The 17,807-nt window shown below is 35.2% G+C and overlaps 1 protein-coding gene across 1 annotated transcript in view; it reads left to right on the top strand.

Moving 5' to 3' along the window:
- LOC130050161 (uncharacterized) overlaps window positions 1-17,807 on the top strand; it is a 47,037-nt gene that overhangs the window by 10,594 nt on the left and 18,636 nt on the right. Inside the window, exons 2-4 of the mRNA XM_056149288.1 lie at window positions 3,667-4,296; window positions 4,379-4,420; window positions 5,910-5,957. Of these exons, the coding sequence (XP_056005263.1) occupies window positions 3,678-4,296; window positions 4,379-4,420; window positions 5,910-5,957 (709 nt within the window). The 5' untranslated portion in view covers window positions 3,667-3,677. The remainder of the gene's footprint in view (window positions 1-3,666; window positions 4,297-4,378; window positions 4,421-5,909; window positions 5,958-17,807) is intronic.

Here is a 17,807-nt window from a genome sequence, read left to right as displayed (position 1 = left end):
TTGTCTTGGTCCGTTGATTTTTTTTTATTAAGTTATGGCCCTTGGACTTAGAAAAATAGGCAGCATGAATTATTAGTTTTCCGGCTTTATTTTTGAAATGCTTGCAGATATTCATTTGATATTTGGTACATCGCTTTACCATTACAAGTTACAGATCAAGTTCAAATTTCGTCTCGGTCCGTTGATTTTTCACTAAGTTATGGCCCTTGGACTTAGAAAAATAGTATGAATTGTCAGTTTTCCTAACCTTTTTTGTTGTCCTTACAGATATTCATTTGATATTCAGTACATCATGATGATTGCTTTGCCATAACAAGTTACAGATCGATTTTGAAGTTTTCCTGGTCTAGTCTTTGTACCTGAATAGTAGTTTATTTCCAACCATTCCTATCTTCAGCCTACTATAGTGGTTTCCCAATCTTCCCTTTAACCATAACCTTAGTCTCATAATGAACTTAGAATATTGTTGCGGTCCAATGATTGTTACCTCCGGTAAGGGACAATGTATTGCTATGCAATACTCTCAGAATGCTTGTTTTTTTCATTATGCATGGATACAGATATTGCCCTAAGATTTAGTCACAGGCTTCCTATAAGAGGAATACAAGTTCAGTTTGCAGTTCAGCTAGATAGGTCCATCCTTGACCTACTTTACGACTTAGAAGTAGGTCAAACAGTTTTCCATACTTTTTTCATTATACAGACACAGATATTGTCCTGAAATTTAGTCACAGCCTTCCTCTTGGAGGAATATATTTAGTTTACATTTCAGCTGCATAAGTCCATCCTAGACCTACTTTTAGGCTAAAAGTAGGTCAAACAGTTTTTTGGAATTTTTTTCATTACGGATACAGATATTCCCTGAAATTTAGTCACAAGGTCCCTCTTTGAGGATTACAAGTTCAGTTTGCATTTCAAATGATTTGATGTGTCCGTCTGTCTGTGTCAGTCCAACGTCATGTTTTTTTTCCATAACGGATGCTTCTATAGTACAGCTTTGAAATTTGGTTACAATGTTTTTCTTTAAGAAGCGTAAGAATGAGTTTGCATTTCAGCTGGATTAGTGTACTATGGCCTACATGTACTTTTGGGCTAAAAGTAGATCAAATAGTTCTCCGGAATTTTTTTCGTTATGGATACAGATATTGCCCTGTTTAATCACAAGCTTTCTCTGAGCGGAATACAAGTCCAGTTAGCATTTCAACTGGGTTGGTGCACCATGACCTATTCAGGGGTAGATGTAGGTCGAACAGTTTTCCAGATATTTTTTGTTGTGGATACAGGTATTGCCCTGACATTTTGTCACAAACTTCCCCTCAGAGAAATATATACATGTAACTATTCCATATTTCAACTTAATTAGTGCACTGTGAACTACTTAAGGGCTAAAAATAGATAAGATAGTTTCCTTGAATTTTTCTCATCATGCAAATGTACATGTAGATACTGATATGGCACTGACATTTTGTCACAACCTCCCTCTCGGAGAAAACATAATCAGTTCACCTGTCAGATGGATTAATTGGTACACCAGGCTTTCCTATTCAGAATGTGTGTTTTATCAATTCAGAGTGCATAATATGCTTACAAGTGGAATTTGACTGTCCGCCGGGCATATGTTGTACCGATTGCAGTACTTTTGTTCCACTTTTAATGTTTACAATGCATATCTAAGGTATATATCTGATGGTCAGCAAAAATTGTTATGTGGATCAGTTGTCGAAGCACAAGTGAAATACGGCACTCGTCTTTGTTATAGATATGTAAACAAGGCTTGTGTCATTTCATAATAATGCCAAGTTTTTAAAAAACATATTTTGGTTTTCCAAATACTGTAAATTCATGAATATACGCAAAGAATTTATCGCGTAATTTCACAAGAAACATAACTGAGTCTTGCGAAAAAATATATTTTCTCACTTTTATTTTTATGTCTAATTTTAAAATACATGCAAAAACAATTGATTAACAGAGCACTCACGAATTTATTTTCTCGCGATTTGACGATTTTGCGATAATAAGTACTCGTGTAAAATAAGGGATCTACAGTACTTGCTTGGTTTATTTTTCAATGAGTTAATAGTGAGATTGGTGATGGTAGTTTGCAGAACTTTTGAGTGTCTCCTTTGCATAAACGTTTGATATTACTGAGTAAATACTAAGCTACCTAAATTTTGTAGACTATCTAAAGAATTAGTATATCATTTATCTGGTTTATTTAAAGAATTGATAAAACGTTTCTCATGCAAGATTGATGGACAGCTAGCGCTATTTCAGTGGTTTCAGATTCATTAATGGACCTTGATTTTGTTGCTATTTTTTCCTGTTTTGCATTTTCTACGTGCCATTTTACATCATTCTGTTTGTTTTCAATACTATATAAAGTTTTAAATATCTTGTTGATCGAGATTCATTAAGTTTTAGTAAAACTGACTTTTCAAGCTGTTGTATTTGACAAATTCCTAGCTCTCAATATCTTACTTTGTGCAAATCTTAAGATTAGGTAAGCCTAGGTCTTTAGATCAGCATACCGATTATTGATATAAATTTGTAGCTTTGGGCAATATCATAACTGATACAGTGAGCCCCATATCGTTTGATATATCAAAAGTTGTTATTAACATATTCTTACAGTGAGATTTCGAGCAAGTTAAGAAATAAATTAGAAATATACGAACGAACTACCTAAATGCCATTTGTTCTGTAAATGCAAAACAAACATATATAGTGTCACATTTGTGCCATGGTTACGGTACCGTAGTCTCAGTTTTCAAAATATTAGCACTGCCATAAAATATCTGAAATATTGCCAAAACGGTGTAAACCCATGATCAATCAATCAAGATATTAGCCTGGTAAAAAACAAAAAAAACAAAACAAAGTGTAACATTGTGGAAGAGAGCTCACAATTTAAGCTCTGGTGGTATAGCTAATTTAGCAACACATTAAATTTTGCAATGAAACCATCCAGCTGCCAGAAAGATGTTGAACAATATGTCTATGAATCACAGGGATATCTCCGCTCTCTATTACACACAGTAAATGTGTTTGTTATATGTGTAATAGAGAACACGGAGGATAAGAGGCCCCTGTGGATGAACGGTATAGTCTAACGTGATCTGCAGTTATGATTTTCGCATGGATAAATTTGAGAAATATTTGAACAAATAGATGAAAAAAATCCTCTGTTGCTTCAGACTCGCAGCGGGTTTTCAACTACGGCTTGTTTAAAGCCAGAGCAAATAAATAATAAACACATGCATGATTGTCTTTTGTGATAAATTGAAGCTAACAATATAAAGTACAGATGAAACAAACGGGAAAGGGTGAGGCTTTATTTTTGTTAATATTTAGTTATTTTAATCCTCAAAATTAAGTGTAAATGTAATTAAGTTATTGTGTCGTTGAATCGCATTTCGTTTCTCTGTATTGCAATATGTATCGTATCGAAATTTTCCAAACGATATACCCAGCTTTAGGTAAGCCTTGCTCAGTTTTATAACATGCAACATAATTCCTTCTCGGGTAAACCTGACGCCGCTGAGCCATTCTTACCTGATCTAGAGATACGCAACTGGCCATTATAAGATTAAAATCCTAAATAAAGTTCTGTTAATAGATAGAAAATCACACATTACACTAATTCATGTTTTTGTTTCCCCACAGATTAGAATATAATGGCAAGCTCTGTTTATTCATCAACACCAGAGACAACGAATGCTAACAGAACTTACCGTGTTGTACTTGGGCCCTGTACAGATGGACTCCGGGACACACTACGTCACTACGTCCCGCCACACACATTCCCCCATGTTGTCAAACTAAACAAACTCAATCTTCCTCCATCACTGACGGCAGTTCAGCGAAACCTCATTTTACCAAAACTTGGAAATTATACAGGACGATATGATGACATGGACATCTCATTATTGTATATCTTATTGCGAAACATAACCAACATATCTCCTCACTCTAAAGGCTGGGGCAACGATCCCGACTCCCGTGACTCGAGTCTATCGGCCAACGTCGAGAGAATTCGATTGGTCCGGAATCGTTGTGTTCACTCATGTGATCTATCCATGTCAAACGTGGACTTTAACTCCATCTGGTCCACTATTAGATCAGTTATGGTGGATCTGGATGCCTTCCTTGTGAATGGAAACAAATATGAAAAGGAGGTCGATTTCCTACGTCACGAGTCGATGGACCCTGAAAATGAGCTACAGTACGAAGAAGAACTGAGGAAGCAGGTGGAAGAAGATACCAAGACGAGGGAAATGGTGGTCAACCTTAAGAGTAAGTCAAGATTCTCAGAGTATTGGACAGCAATTTCAGATTACCCGTTTCTTAGTAAATATTTGTCATCATGTCTTTACAGGGAGGATAGAAGACACATCAGAGAGAGTGGAGAAGTTGGATGGTACAGTATATAACTTTATGTTTGTTGATACGGTAAACACTGAATATACACATCATACACTAAAATTAATGACACCATTATTATTTGATCCAACATATCAAACGTCATCATATCTGGACTAATTCATTGTAATTAACGATCAACAGCACAAAAACCATACCTTCCCAAGTAAACTTTCTGTTAATAATCCTCATCTTATCTTTGTGTAAAAGAATTCAATCGATGGAGAAAAAAATGTTATTTACACTCAATTCATTCTATTATTCTCACCTTTTGTACATAAGGGTAATTTCAAGGTCACAGAATAGCATTCATATTACAGTTGAACATACTTAAATTTAAAAACTGGAGATCTAGACAATATCAAAATATGAACATCTGACAGCCATGTTCATTTTAGTATATAGCTTAAGGTATTCCATGTATAATGAAAGGATAATGAACAATTTTGAAGGATTTAGATCAACATAAATGTTTATTGTTAAATAGTGATTAAAGTGAAGCAGATGAAATTCACATGACTGGTAAATGATTAGAAGCTGACCTTTTCGCACTTAAGACGTTTTGGAAGAGTTGTCTGCCCTTTGTAACAATAAGAACAATCTAATTTTCTAAAAACGTGTGTGGTTAATGATTAATTTTATTTCATATTTTCACTAAGAGAAAGTGTTTGTAACTTTCTACCAAGAGATTTGTATGAAAATATAATTTGTTTTTAAAATATTGTAATAAAACATGCTTTTCCCATATACTTCAATGTTAAATTCTAGGTGAAATAAATCAAGCAGTAAACAAAATTTAGAAAATTCGTATGGTGGATTAATTTTATTTGATGAACCCTTCAAAATGATACCATGATTACAAAAATTCCACCATCCATTTATTAGATATGAAATATGGTCATTATACATTGAATACCTTAAAATTCCAGAGCAGTACTGAATGAAATATTATGATAGAATGCACAATGAATGAATATCTGACAGCCATTTTCAGGGCCATATATTGCTTAAAGCTTCATAGCAGTACTGAAATATGTTGGTTGAATGATTGATTGCTTGGCACAAGCGGAGCTCAAACTCAGAACCTCCTAATTACGAAACGAAATCTCTACCACTGAGCTACTGCGACCAATCCAACACTGAATGAAATATTATGAAATACACAATAAATGAACATCTGACAGCCATTTTCATGTACATAAATAACTTGAAGCTTTACATCAGTACAGAATGAAATATGACATTTTCCCCGAGACACAGAAACTGGACATTGACACTTAACCTACATATAATGGATAAGTACTGCACTCTGTATTCATATAAACACTCATCTGATATAATATGTATTTATATAAACACTCCTCTGATATAATACCTATCATCGTACCATTGCAGTTAGATGACTGGTGTTTATTCAAACATGGTATAAATATGTTTGATAGAGTATCTTGTGATTTAAGTAAATCAGTATGTTTTCTTTGTTGTAGTTAAAATGGCGAAACTGACAGAGTCCCCAATTCCCCCAAATGTGAGAGGTATGTCAAGAAGAAAAGCAAATATTAACACAGAGCATTTTTATAAGGTCACCTGATTCACTCAGATGACCTATTGCAATTAGTCTGTGTCGTCCGTTAAAAATTGAACATTTGAACTGAAATGCATAGTATTGTAGAGCAGGACGGCCTCTACCAAAATTGTGTATTTCATGATCCTCGGAGTAGAGGTTCTGACAGAGCCACACTAGGTACATGTATATAGTGTTTATGTAGAAAACAAATAAGTTCCTCTTTAATGATATTGATAATACATTAAAAGTAAATGGGTATTTAGATCTTTCATTTTGAAGAGGCAGGTAGCCCTTTACCAAAATTTAAAATTTCACGATCGGTTTTGGTACCAGAGTGAGGTCAAAATGGTCAGTGATCAAAGCAATACAAAGTGTAACTGACAGCAAATAAATTGAAAAATAAAAGAACAAATATTTAACATATTTGTGATTGAAAATATATAACTTAATAGAATCAGAATGAATCTGATGCAATAAACCCGTCAAATCAGAAGAAAATGTCGATTCATGAATCATTATCATTCTGTCAGTAATTCCTGCTCGTAATCTCCGATGTGCATTGACCTTGGAGGTCACCAGTTGGAAGAGAGAGAGAGAGAGAGAGAGAGAGAGAGAGAGAGAGAGAGAGAGAGAGGCACCGATCACGTGTGAGATTTTAAGACAATTATATAGAAATTTCACTATCAAAATTTCATTTGAGTGACACATTTGCGTAATTATTACTTTCTAACACTTGTAGTACTTCTTGTCGTTCATGAAACGATGTAATATTTTAAAACAAACGACATGAGGGCCCTCAAGGGGCAACATGAAAATACATACAAATAATGTACATATACATATACAAGTAAAGACAGAAGTGATTACATAACACATAGTTATACACAAATACAGTGTCATATATTGTTCAAAATAAATTTTCCAGTTATATTTAGAATGGATGGCTCTTCAGAACATAGTATGTAAATGAATTTTTGTTCATCATTGAGTTTGGTAACATTTTTAACTGTTTTTTCTATAGCACCACAAAAGAATTTTCTTTCATCAGCAAACTTTTCACATTTAATCAAAAAATGGATCTCATCACCTAATAAACCGGAGTTGCATTTGCGTTCATTCCTAGTAATACCAGAATATCTACCAACTTCAATAATTAATTTATGAGCTGATATCCGTAACTTACAAATAGATCTTCTAATATCAATTTTTTTAATTTTATTAAGATAGTTCTCAAAACCAAAGTGCTCCTTAAGCTTAAAATAAGTGCACAGTTTCCCATCAATTAATTTATTTCGATAATTGTACCATGTTTCAGTGTATTTATCACAGAGTAATTTCTTTACAATTTTCTTAAATCTATACTGACTAAAATCTCTTAACGGATATCCAATTTTAATATATTCTAAAGCTTTTTCTACTAGTGAGTACCATGACAGTTTGTTGTTTAAATGTAAAGATTTACTACATAGATAAGCATCCTAAGTAGTTAAAATTCATTTTGGTTTTCAAGCTTGTACCAATAACAAATGATTGATTTCAAAATATCATGATGTAGAGGAAATCTCCCCAATTCTGATAGTACAGCAAAATTTGTACTTTTCTTATGTACACCAAGAATACATTTAGAATATTTATGATTAAGCTTCTCACAGTGAAGTGATTTAAAAAGTTTGTCTGGATCAAATGGTGATGATTTTAATTTATTCCATGAACCTATGTATCCACCCCATATATCAGAATTATATAATAAAATTGGTTTTATTGTGTGGTCAAAGAGCTGAGTACTTGTTTTAATTCCTGGTGCTAAATATAAAAAGTCTTTTTTCAATTTATAAAATCCTTTGAGGGCTTTGTTATATAGTTCAGATTTAGCGGTACTAAAATTAGCAGATGCATAATAAAAGGTACCCAAGTATTTATAATAAGGTGTACATTCAATATGTTTGTTCTGAAATTTAAATTTACACTACAGTATTCTCCCAGCCTTGTTAAAGACAATAACTTTTGTTTTCTTAACATTGACATTCAAACACCAATTATTACAGTATGTTTCTAAAATATCTATTCTCTGTTGCAAACCCTCTGCTGATGTTGACATTATTACTATATCGTCTGCATACATTAAACAATTTAAATTTTCTTTTTGAAGTGATAGAGTATCTATACATATTTCGAGATATAATGGAAAGTCATTAATGGAGATTTTGAACAGAGAGGGACTTAAATTGTCCTCCTGTCTTACACCAAGGTTAATCAAAAATGGATCAGTAAGACTATCTCCGATTCTAACACATGCTTTAGAATTCCTGTACATATCCTTGATAATGTTGTAAAAATAACTGCCAATATTCATATTCAACAGTTTTAGTTTCAAACCAGTGTGTATTACACTATCAAAAGCCTTACGAAAGTCAATGAAACATGTATAAAGCCTACCTTCTTTGGTATTGCAATATTTATCTATCAAGGTTTTTAAGATAAAGACATGATCGGCAGTTTGTGCATGGTTTGTAAATCCTATTTGGGAATTATGAATTAGATTATTCTTCCACAAGTACAAATCTAATCTGTTATTAAGTATAGAGTTAAATAATTTACCAATGCAGCTTGTTATAGTTATGACTCTGTAGTTTGCTGGGTCGTTGGAGTCCTCGGATTTATATGCATATGACCTTGGCCTCAGCAGCCCGATTATGTTCGGCGTTCCCATTTCCTTATATACGACGTAATGGCGGTAAATACGAAACGCTCATTGTGGGTATGCTCTCAAACAATATTCCTTTGTTTATTTTGCTGAATTTTTCTTCAGATATTGGGGATAATATTATTTATACAGATAGGTGTTATTTAGTGCATAATTGGATAGTACAAAAAATACCATCAGTTACAGCTTGTATTGCTTTAAGGTACAATTCTTTTGAACTTTAGTATGAAGCTTCTTTGAGACGGGGAAGGGGGGCATAAATTATATATTTCGGGACTCCTACATCCGAGGGTCTTAGGAGCGTGGCAACAATTGGTCGATTTTCACAAATCTTATTCACCACTGCACATCTGTAAAAAAAAACAAACAACTAAATCCTTAGTCATGTAGGTGAGGAAAACCTATCTCTACGAAATTCCATGATCCCTTGAGTAAAGGCTCTGACTGCAGAGGAGAGGCAAACTTGGTATATAGAGTTTATGTGTAAAACTTTTAAATAGCATCTGCTTTAATGTAATTGATACAAAAGGAGCGCATTAATTTCATGATCCTATGGGTAGGGATTTTTATATCCCCCACAAATGAAATTGGGGGTGGGGGGGGTGGGGGGGTATACTTGAATAACCGTGTTCTGTCCGTTTGTCTGTAAACATCATTTTTATGTCTCCCATCTTCTAGGGGGGCATATTATTTTTGTACTTTTTGTTCGTCCGTCCGACTGTTTGGCCGCCCATCTGTCTGTCCCAAAATCTTGTGAACGCTTCTCCTATATGTCTAAGAGGTGTGGAGGGTGTAAAATAGCTTGTGAACCACTTCTCCTGTATGGCTTATCTGATAGATTTGAAACTTTGCCCAATTTTTCATTTCCATTTGTAGATGTGGATATTGTCGGGACAGGAGGATCAAATTATTTTCCTAAAAGTTATAGTGGATCTAAGAGGGGTGGAGGATGTAAAATAGCTTATGAGCACTTATCTGATAGATTTGAAACTTTGTACAAAGCTTCATTTCTATTTAGATGTACATATTGTCAGGACAGGATGATCCAATGATTTTCTTAACGTTATAGTGGAAGCAAGAGGGGTGGACGATGTAAAATAAGTTGTGAACATTTCTCCATCTATATGGCTTATCCTTAGACTTGAGAATTTGTACAATGTCTCAATGCCATTTGTAGATGTGCATATTGTCGGGACAGGAGGATCAAATTGTTATCCTTAAAGTTATAGTGTATCTGAGGGGTGGAGGATGTAAAATAGTTTGTGAACACTTTCCCTCCTATATGGCTTATCAGAGTTCATAATGTCTATGTTCCTGCCCATGCTTTCTGCTCCATACCACGCAGTACATAAAGTGGAGGAGGTTTCATTTGGTGCACTTCCAATTTGGGGAGCTAGGAAGACATGTTTTTCATAAAAACAATCTCTAGTTTTTTAGCTCACCTGAGTCGAAGGCTCAATTGAGCTTTTCTGATCAAAATTTGTTCGTTGTCTGTCATCGACGTTGTCGGCGTAAACTTTTCACATTTTCATCTTCTTCTCCAGAACCACTTGGCCAATTTCAACCAAATTTGGCATATCATCTTTGGGTGAAGAGGACTCAAGTTTGTTGAAATGAAGCTCCCTTCAAAGGGCAGCTAATCACAAAAATGCAAAATTAGGGTAGAACCATTTAAAAATCTTCTCAAGAACCACTGGGCCAGAAATGCTGAAATTTACATGAAAGCTTCCTGACATAGTGCAGATTCAAGTTATTAAAATCATGGCCCCCGGGGATAGGATGGGGCCACAAGGGGGGATCAAAGTTTTACATACAAATATTTAGGAAAAATCTTTAAAAATATTATAAAGAACCACCAGGTCATATGTGTAGAAGTTAAATAAAAGCTTTCTAATTTAGAGTAGATTCAAATTTATTCAGATCATAGCTAAAGGGGATTCAAGTTTGTTCAAATGAAGGGCCGTGCCCCCTTCAAAGGGGAGATAATCACAAAAATGCAAAAATAGGGTGTGGTCATTTAAAAATCTTCTTTTCAAGAACCACTGGGCCAGAAGAGCTGGAATTTACATGAAAGCTCCCTGACAAAGTGGAGATTCAAGTTTGTAAAAATCATGACCCCTGGGGTTAGGTCGGGGCCACAATAGGGGATCAAAGTTTTACATTCAAATGTATAGGGAACCCAACTTGGCACAAGGCATCCTTAGATGAAATTTGTGAATATGAAAGACCATATCCGTCTACAAGGGCATATGATAATTGATGAATTCGTAGTCAGGTATAATGATTTTAAAAGTTTGAGAATTGATGAATTTTCAGTTGTTACCTTTGAAAAGTTTTTTCTAAACCAATCTGCTTGTATAATGATAGTTTTGCTCAAGCATGTTTATTGCTAGGAACTGCTGCTCAGGTGAGCGATGTGGCCCATGGACCTCTTTTAAAAAAATTTATTACCGTATATTAGGGGTTTTTTCCCGCGTGTATCTAATTTCCGCTTTGTTCGCGACGATTTCCGAATCGCAGATAATAAATCAGCGTAAATTTGATACAAAGTTTTGTTTTTATAATAGAGTTATATAGCATACATGTAATAGTACGGTGAGAGTTCTGTGTTCAGTTTGCTTTGTTTCCCCCTATAACCGACAAGCGCCAGGTAACAGGTATGCAAGCCTCGGTGTTTATTTAATAAAGGACAAGCTAATTAAATGAACCACGTTCTTTGCTTCCATCAATGTATAATTATATCTGAGCTACTCATTCATGGAATCAGTGGCGGATTTAGAGCCCCCCCCCCCTTAAATTTTCAAATTTAAAGTAAATCGCGGTATCTTGTTTCGGGAAATGTACTAAACGATAAAAGAAGCAATAATTTCTCCCACTCCCGGAGAAATATATGACAAAATCTTTTGATTTCTTTTTAATTAATTTATTGGGAGAACTTAATTTTTTCCAAAAAACCTTTAAAATTTGGGTCAATTTATTAATTTCACCTTATCAAAATGATAGAAAATAGTACAAATTACTATATAGGAAAAATATTTCAAGCCCCATAAAATCTGTAACATCCTGGACCCACTGCCTCATAAAGTGGCTCCCCCGCAACCGCAATTCCTGGATCCGCCCCTGGGAATGGTACATGGTTTATGGCTATTTTAAACTGAAAGTAATTATCATTATTAGCATTAGTACCATTACAGCTAACGAACAATGATTTACGTTACTATACCGCCTAATTGCACATATTTCAATATACTTGAATGTAAAAAAAAAGTGCAAAATTGTTTTTGAAAACTGGTACGCAGCACAGGTGTGTGATCAGCTGAGTGAGTTTCCCGAAATTAACAAGGTGAATCTCTCACCCGAATGAAGACACTTGGAGCATAATGGCCGACTAACCAAAGCTCTCTGGTTAGATGCGAACAAAACCCGAAATCGTCAGAAATTAAATGGATTCAGAGAAGCAGTAATATCATCCATATTGAGATTTGATTATAATTGCAACAGTAACCCCAAAATCGTGTAAATCGTTTCAATGACTGAATTTTTGCATCAAAAAGTATACGTACGAATGCTGGCTTTCCCCTCAATTCCTTCATAAGTTTAAATAATCGTGAATTATATTTTTGCCATGACTTTGAAATCGTGAAAATTTGATTCGCTTAAATTTAATATACTGTTCTAGCTTATGATTCATGGAAAAAACATGACGAGGAAAAAACCTGATATACAGTACTTCCTGTGTGAACTGATGCATGTCGAACAATCACGAGATAAATCTACAAAGTTCCTATCTATTCTGCAAATTTCGATTTGATATCTGGAGCTAAGATTATAGATTCAAGGACAAAAATTTCAATGGGAAAAGTTGTAGTCGATAAACTCAAACTGAAAGTAAATTTGTATATTTTTAAAAAATGAAAAGAATGAGTAGGGAAATGGTTGATCTAAATTACAAAGAAAATTGTTTTGTAGTGATCGAACACATTACTGAGATACTGATAGCAGGAAAACATCAGATGAATCAATAGATTCACGACGTGCAAGCCACGCCTACAAAAAGGTCAGCAATTTCGTGCGAAGCGTTTCATGTAAACCGTTTACCGTTCGGTGCAGACCGTTCAGCGTTTCGTGCAAACTGTTCACTGTTCCGTGAAGATCGTTCCGCGTTTCGTGCAAACCGTTCACCGTTCCGTGCAAGAATCGTTTCATACCGTTCCGTGCAAGTGGTGTACTAGTACGTTTCAGGATCTGTACAAATGCAAAACGTTAATAAGAAATTATAGAATCACTACAAACAGAAGACGTTAATAAGAAATAATAGAATCACTACAAACAGAAGATATTAATAAGAAATAATAGAATCACGACAAACAGAACACGTTAATAAGAAATTATAGAATCACGACAAACAGAAGACGTTAATAAGAAATTATAGAATCACTACAAACAGAAGATGTTAATAAGAAATAATAGAACGACTACAAACAGAAGACCTTAATAAGAAATAATAGAATCACTAAACACAGAAGACCTTAATAAGAAATAATAGAATCACTACAAACAGAAGACGTTTATAATAGAATCACTACAAATAGAAGACATTAATAAGAAATAATAGAATCATTACAAACAGAAGACGTTAATAAGAAATAATAGAATCACTACAAACAGAAGATCTTAATAAGAAATAATACAATCACTACAAAATGAAAACGTTAATAAGAAATAATAGAATCACTATAGACGCTAGACTTCAATAAGAAACTAGTTCTAATTGTAACGGGGACCGTTACATATGTTCCCCAAACCTCCCCCAAATAAAATGTGATGTCCTTGTGAATCTATAGCATAAAATCATTTTATTTTAGCCTTTAATTACATGTAGTATGTTTAATATGGTCATTTCAGTACCAAGAAATGAAAGAAAGCGTTGCACGTGCATACACGCGCACGCGTGTATGTTTCCGAATTTTGTTGATGTCGTTCAACAGGCATTTGTATCATATACCCACAGTATGAATTTCATAACGTTTCCACCAAATATAAGGAAGTTATAGCGATTTTAAAATCGTCCAATCAGAATTCAGCACACGTGCATGCACGTGCTGAGCAGAAATTCTAACCACAGCAATTTGTAAGGAGTACCAAGACACATCTAAAACCCTAATATCAATAGAATTTGATGAAAAACAAAAACGTTATCGTCCTTTAAAAATCTAACATTTGAAAAACGTCGCACGCACATGCGCGTGTGCGTTGGCATTTTTTGTTACACCAATATATAGATACACATATTGTCTACGTATGCTGTGAATATCATCTCATTCGCTTTATAAATAAGATAGTTACAAACGTTTTAGTACTAACCAATGAAAATGAAGCGCACCTGCATGCGCGTGCAAATTGGTAATTTTGACCATGCAAATCAGTTAAGGGTCTCAATATCTACCTATGATATGAATATCAAGCCATTTCAATGAACAACAAAAAAAGTTAGACTGATTCCAAAGTTAGTGTACAAATTTTGTAATGCATGTGCTCGCGCATGCGTGCGCGTGCAGACAAAATTACTATCATTTTTCATATCTACAAATGATATACTACCATCCTATTTAGGTTTCATATCGATCCCCTTAATATTCTGATTTTCCAATTTTTGTACCAAAATTGCAGTGCACGTGTGCGCGCGTGCATGCATGTGCAAACAAAATGACTATCACCATGCACATCTACAAACGCTATACTATCATCCTGGAAAGTTTCATATCGATCCCCTTTTTAGTTTCTGAGAACACTACCGGACAAAAAAGTACCAGAGAAAAAGAATAATAACGAGCTATAACTGTGTTGGGATGCCAACACAAATGTCTCCGAACACCTCCCCATGTCAGAAATGCTTTTTGATGCCAGATATGCACTCAGGATCCTCAAAAAACCCTAGAAACTAAATTTGGTTGAAATCCGACGGACTTGTTTTTTGGCCGCCATTTTCTTCAATGGCGGCCATTTTGAAACATTTGAAAATTGATTGGAAGGAAATACTGATGCTAGAAATGAACTGTGGACCCTCCATTTACTCCAGAACTCAAATGTTGTAGAGATTTTAACACTTTAAAATATTTCGGTATATGGCGGCCATTTTGAAAATGGCGGCTTAAAAAAAAAATTGATGGTGGAAATGGACTTGGGGTCACTAAATTACCCTAGAAATAGTATTTGGTTGAAATCCGACAACCTTGAGATTTTGACGTTTTTTGGCCGCCATCTTGAAACGGCGGCCATTTTGAAAATTTGAAAAGTTGATCGCACCCCTCCTAGTGACCCCCTATCAGCTCAGAAAGTTTGAAGTGGATCAATCGAAGCGTGTTCATATAATCGTGCGGACAAATTTCTCACTAAAGAAGAGGAAAAGAAAATAATAATAAGAATAACGAGCTATAACTGTGTTGGGATGCCAACACAAATGTCTCCAAACACTTCCCCATGTCAGAAATGCTTTTTGATGTCAGATATGCACTAAGGATTCTCAAAAAACCCTAAAAACTGAATTTGGTTGAAATCCGAGGGACTTGATTTTTGGCGGCCATTTTCTTCAATGGCGGCCATTTTGAAACATTTGAAAATTGATTGGAAGGAAATACTGATGCTAGAAATGAATTGTGGACCCTCCATTTACCCCAGAACCCAAATGTTGTAGAGATTTTAACACTTTGAAATATTTCGGTATATGGCGGCCATTTTGAAAATGGCGGCTCAAAAAAAAAATTTATGGTGGAAATGGACTCGGGATGCCCATATTACCCTAGAAATCGATTTTGGTTGAAATCCGACATACTTGAGTTTTTGACGTTTTTTGGCCGCCATCTTGAAACGGCGGCCATTTTGAAAATTTGAAAAGTTGAATGCACCCCTCCTAGTGACCCCTATCAGCTCACAAAGTTTGAAGTGGATCTGTCGAAGCACTTTCACAAAATCGCGCGGACAAATTTCTCACTAAAGAAGAGGAAAAATAAGAAGAAAAGAATAAGAATAATAAGAAACGGAGACAAAAACAATATGTCTCCGACACTTTGTGTTCGGAGACATAACAAGAAACGGAGCAAAAACAATATGTCTCCGACACTTTGTGTTCGGAGACATAATAATAACGAGCTATAACTGTGTTGGGATGCCAACACAAATGTCTCCGAACACTTCCCCATATCAGAAATGCTTTTTGATGCCAGATATGCACTCAGGATTCTCAAAAAACCCTAAAAACTGAATTTGGTTGAAATCCGACGGACTTGATTTTTGGCAGCCATTTCCTTCAATGGCGGCCATTTTGAAACATTTGAAAATTGATTGGAAGGAAATACTGATGCTAGAAATGAACTGTGGACCCTCCATTTACTCCAGAACTCAAATGTTGTAGAGATTTTAACACTTTAAAATATTTCGGTATATGGCGGCCATTTTGAAAATGGCGGCTTAAAAAAAAAATTGATGGTGGAAATGGACTTGGGGTCACTAAATTACCCTAGAAATAGTATTTGGTTGAAATCCGACAACCTTGAGATTTTGACGTTTTTTGGCCGCCATCTTGAAACGGCGGCCATTTTGAAAATTTGAAAAGTTGAATGCACCCCTTCTAGTGACCCCCTATCAGCTCAGAAAGTTTGAAGTGGATCAATCGAAGCGTGTTCATATAATCGTGCGGACAAATTTCTCACTAAAGAAGAGGAAAAGAAAATAATAATAAGAATAACGAGCTATAACTGTGTTGGGATGCCAACACAAATGTCTCCAAACACTTCCCCATGTCAGAAATGCTTTTTGATGTCAGATATGCACTAAGGATTCTCAAAAAACCCTAAAAACTGAATTTGGTTGAAATCCGACGGACTTGATTTTTGGCGGCCATTTCCTTCAATGGCGGCCATTTTGAAACATTTGAAAATTGATTGGAAGGAAATACTGATGCTAGAAATGAACTGTGGACCCTCCATTTACTCCAGAACTCAAATGTTGTAGAGATTTTAACACTTTAAAATATTTCGGTATATGGCGGCCATTTTGAAAATGGCGGCTTAAAAAAAAATTGATGGTGGAAATGGACTTGGGGTCACTAAATTACCCTAGAAATAGTATTTGGTTGAAATCCGACAACCTTGAGATTTTGACGTTTTTTGGCCGCCATCTTGAAACGGCGGCCATTTTGAAAATTTGAAAAGTTGAATGCACCCCTCCTAGTGACCCCCTATCAGCTCAGAAAGTTTGAAGTGGATCAATCGAAGCGTGTTCATATAATCGTGCGGACAAATTTCTCACTAAAGAAGAGGAAAAGAAAATAATAATAAGAATAACGAGCTATAACTGTGTTGGGATGCCAACACAAATGTCTCCAAACACTTCCCCATGTCAGAAATGCTTTTTGATGTCAGATATGCACTAAGGATTCTCAAAAAACCCTAAAAACTGAATTTGGTTGAAATCCGAGGGACTTGATTTTTGGCGGCCATTTTCTTCAATGGCGGCCATTTTGAAACATTTGAAAATTGATTGGAAGGAAATACTGATGCTAGAAATGAATTGTGGACCCTCCATTTACCCCAGAACCCAAATGTTGTAGAGATTTTAACACTTTGAAATATTTCGGTATATGGCGGCCATTTTGAAAATGGCGGCTCAAAAAAAAAAATTATGGTGGAAATGGACTCGGGATGCCCATATTACCCTAGAAATCGATTTTGGTTGAAATCCGACATACTTGAGTTTTTGACGTTTTTTGGCCGCCATCTTGAAACGGCGGCCATTTTGAAAATTTGAAAAGTTGAATGCACCCCTCCTAGTGACCCCTATCAGCTCACAAAGTTTGAAGTGGATCTGTCGAAGCACTTTCACAAAATCGCGCGGACAAATTTCTCACTAAAGAAGAGGAAAAATAAGAAGAAAAGAATAAGAATAATAAGAAACGGAGACAAAAACAATATGTCTCCGACACTTTGTGTTCGGAGACATAACAAGAAACGGAGCAAAAACAATATGTCTCCGACACTTTGTGTTCGGAGACATAATAATAACGAGCTATAACTGTGTTGGGATGCCAACACAAATGTCTCCGAACACTTCCCCATA

This window comes from Ostrea edulis, chromosome 9 (assembly GCF_947568905.1).
Source record: "Ostrea edulis chromosome 9, xbOstEdul1.1, whole genome shotgun sequence".
NCBI lineage: Eukaryota > Metazoa > Mollusca > Bivalvia > Ostreida > Ostreidae > Ostrea > Ostrea edulis.
The sequence above is the reverse complement of the archived record's forward strand: the minus strand, read 5'-3'. Positions and strand labels throughout refer to the sequence as shown.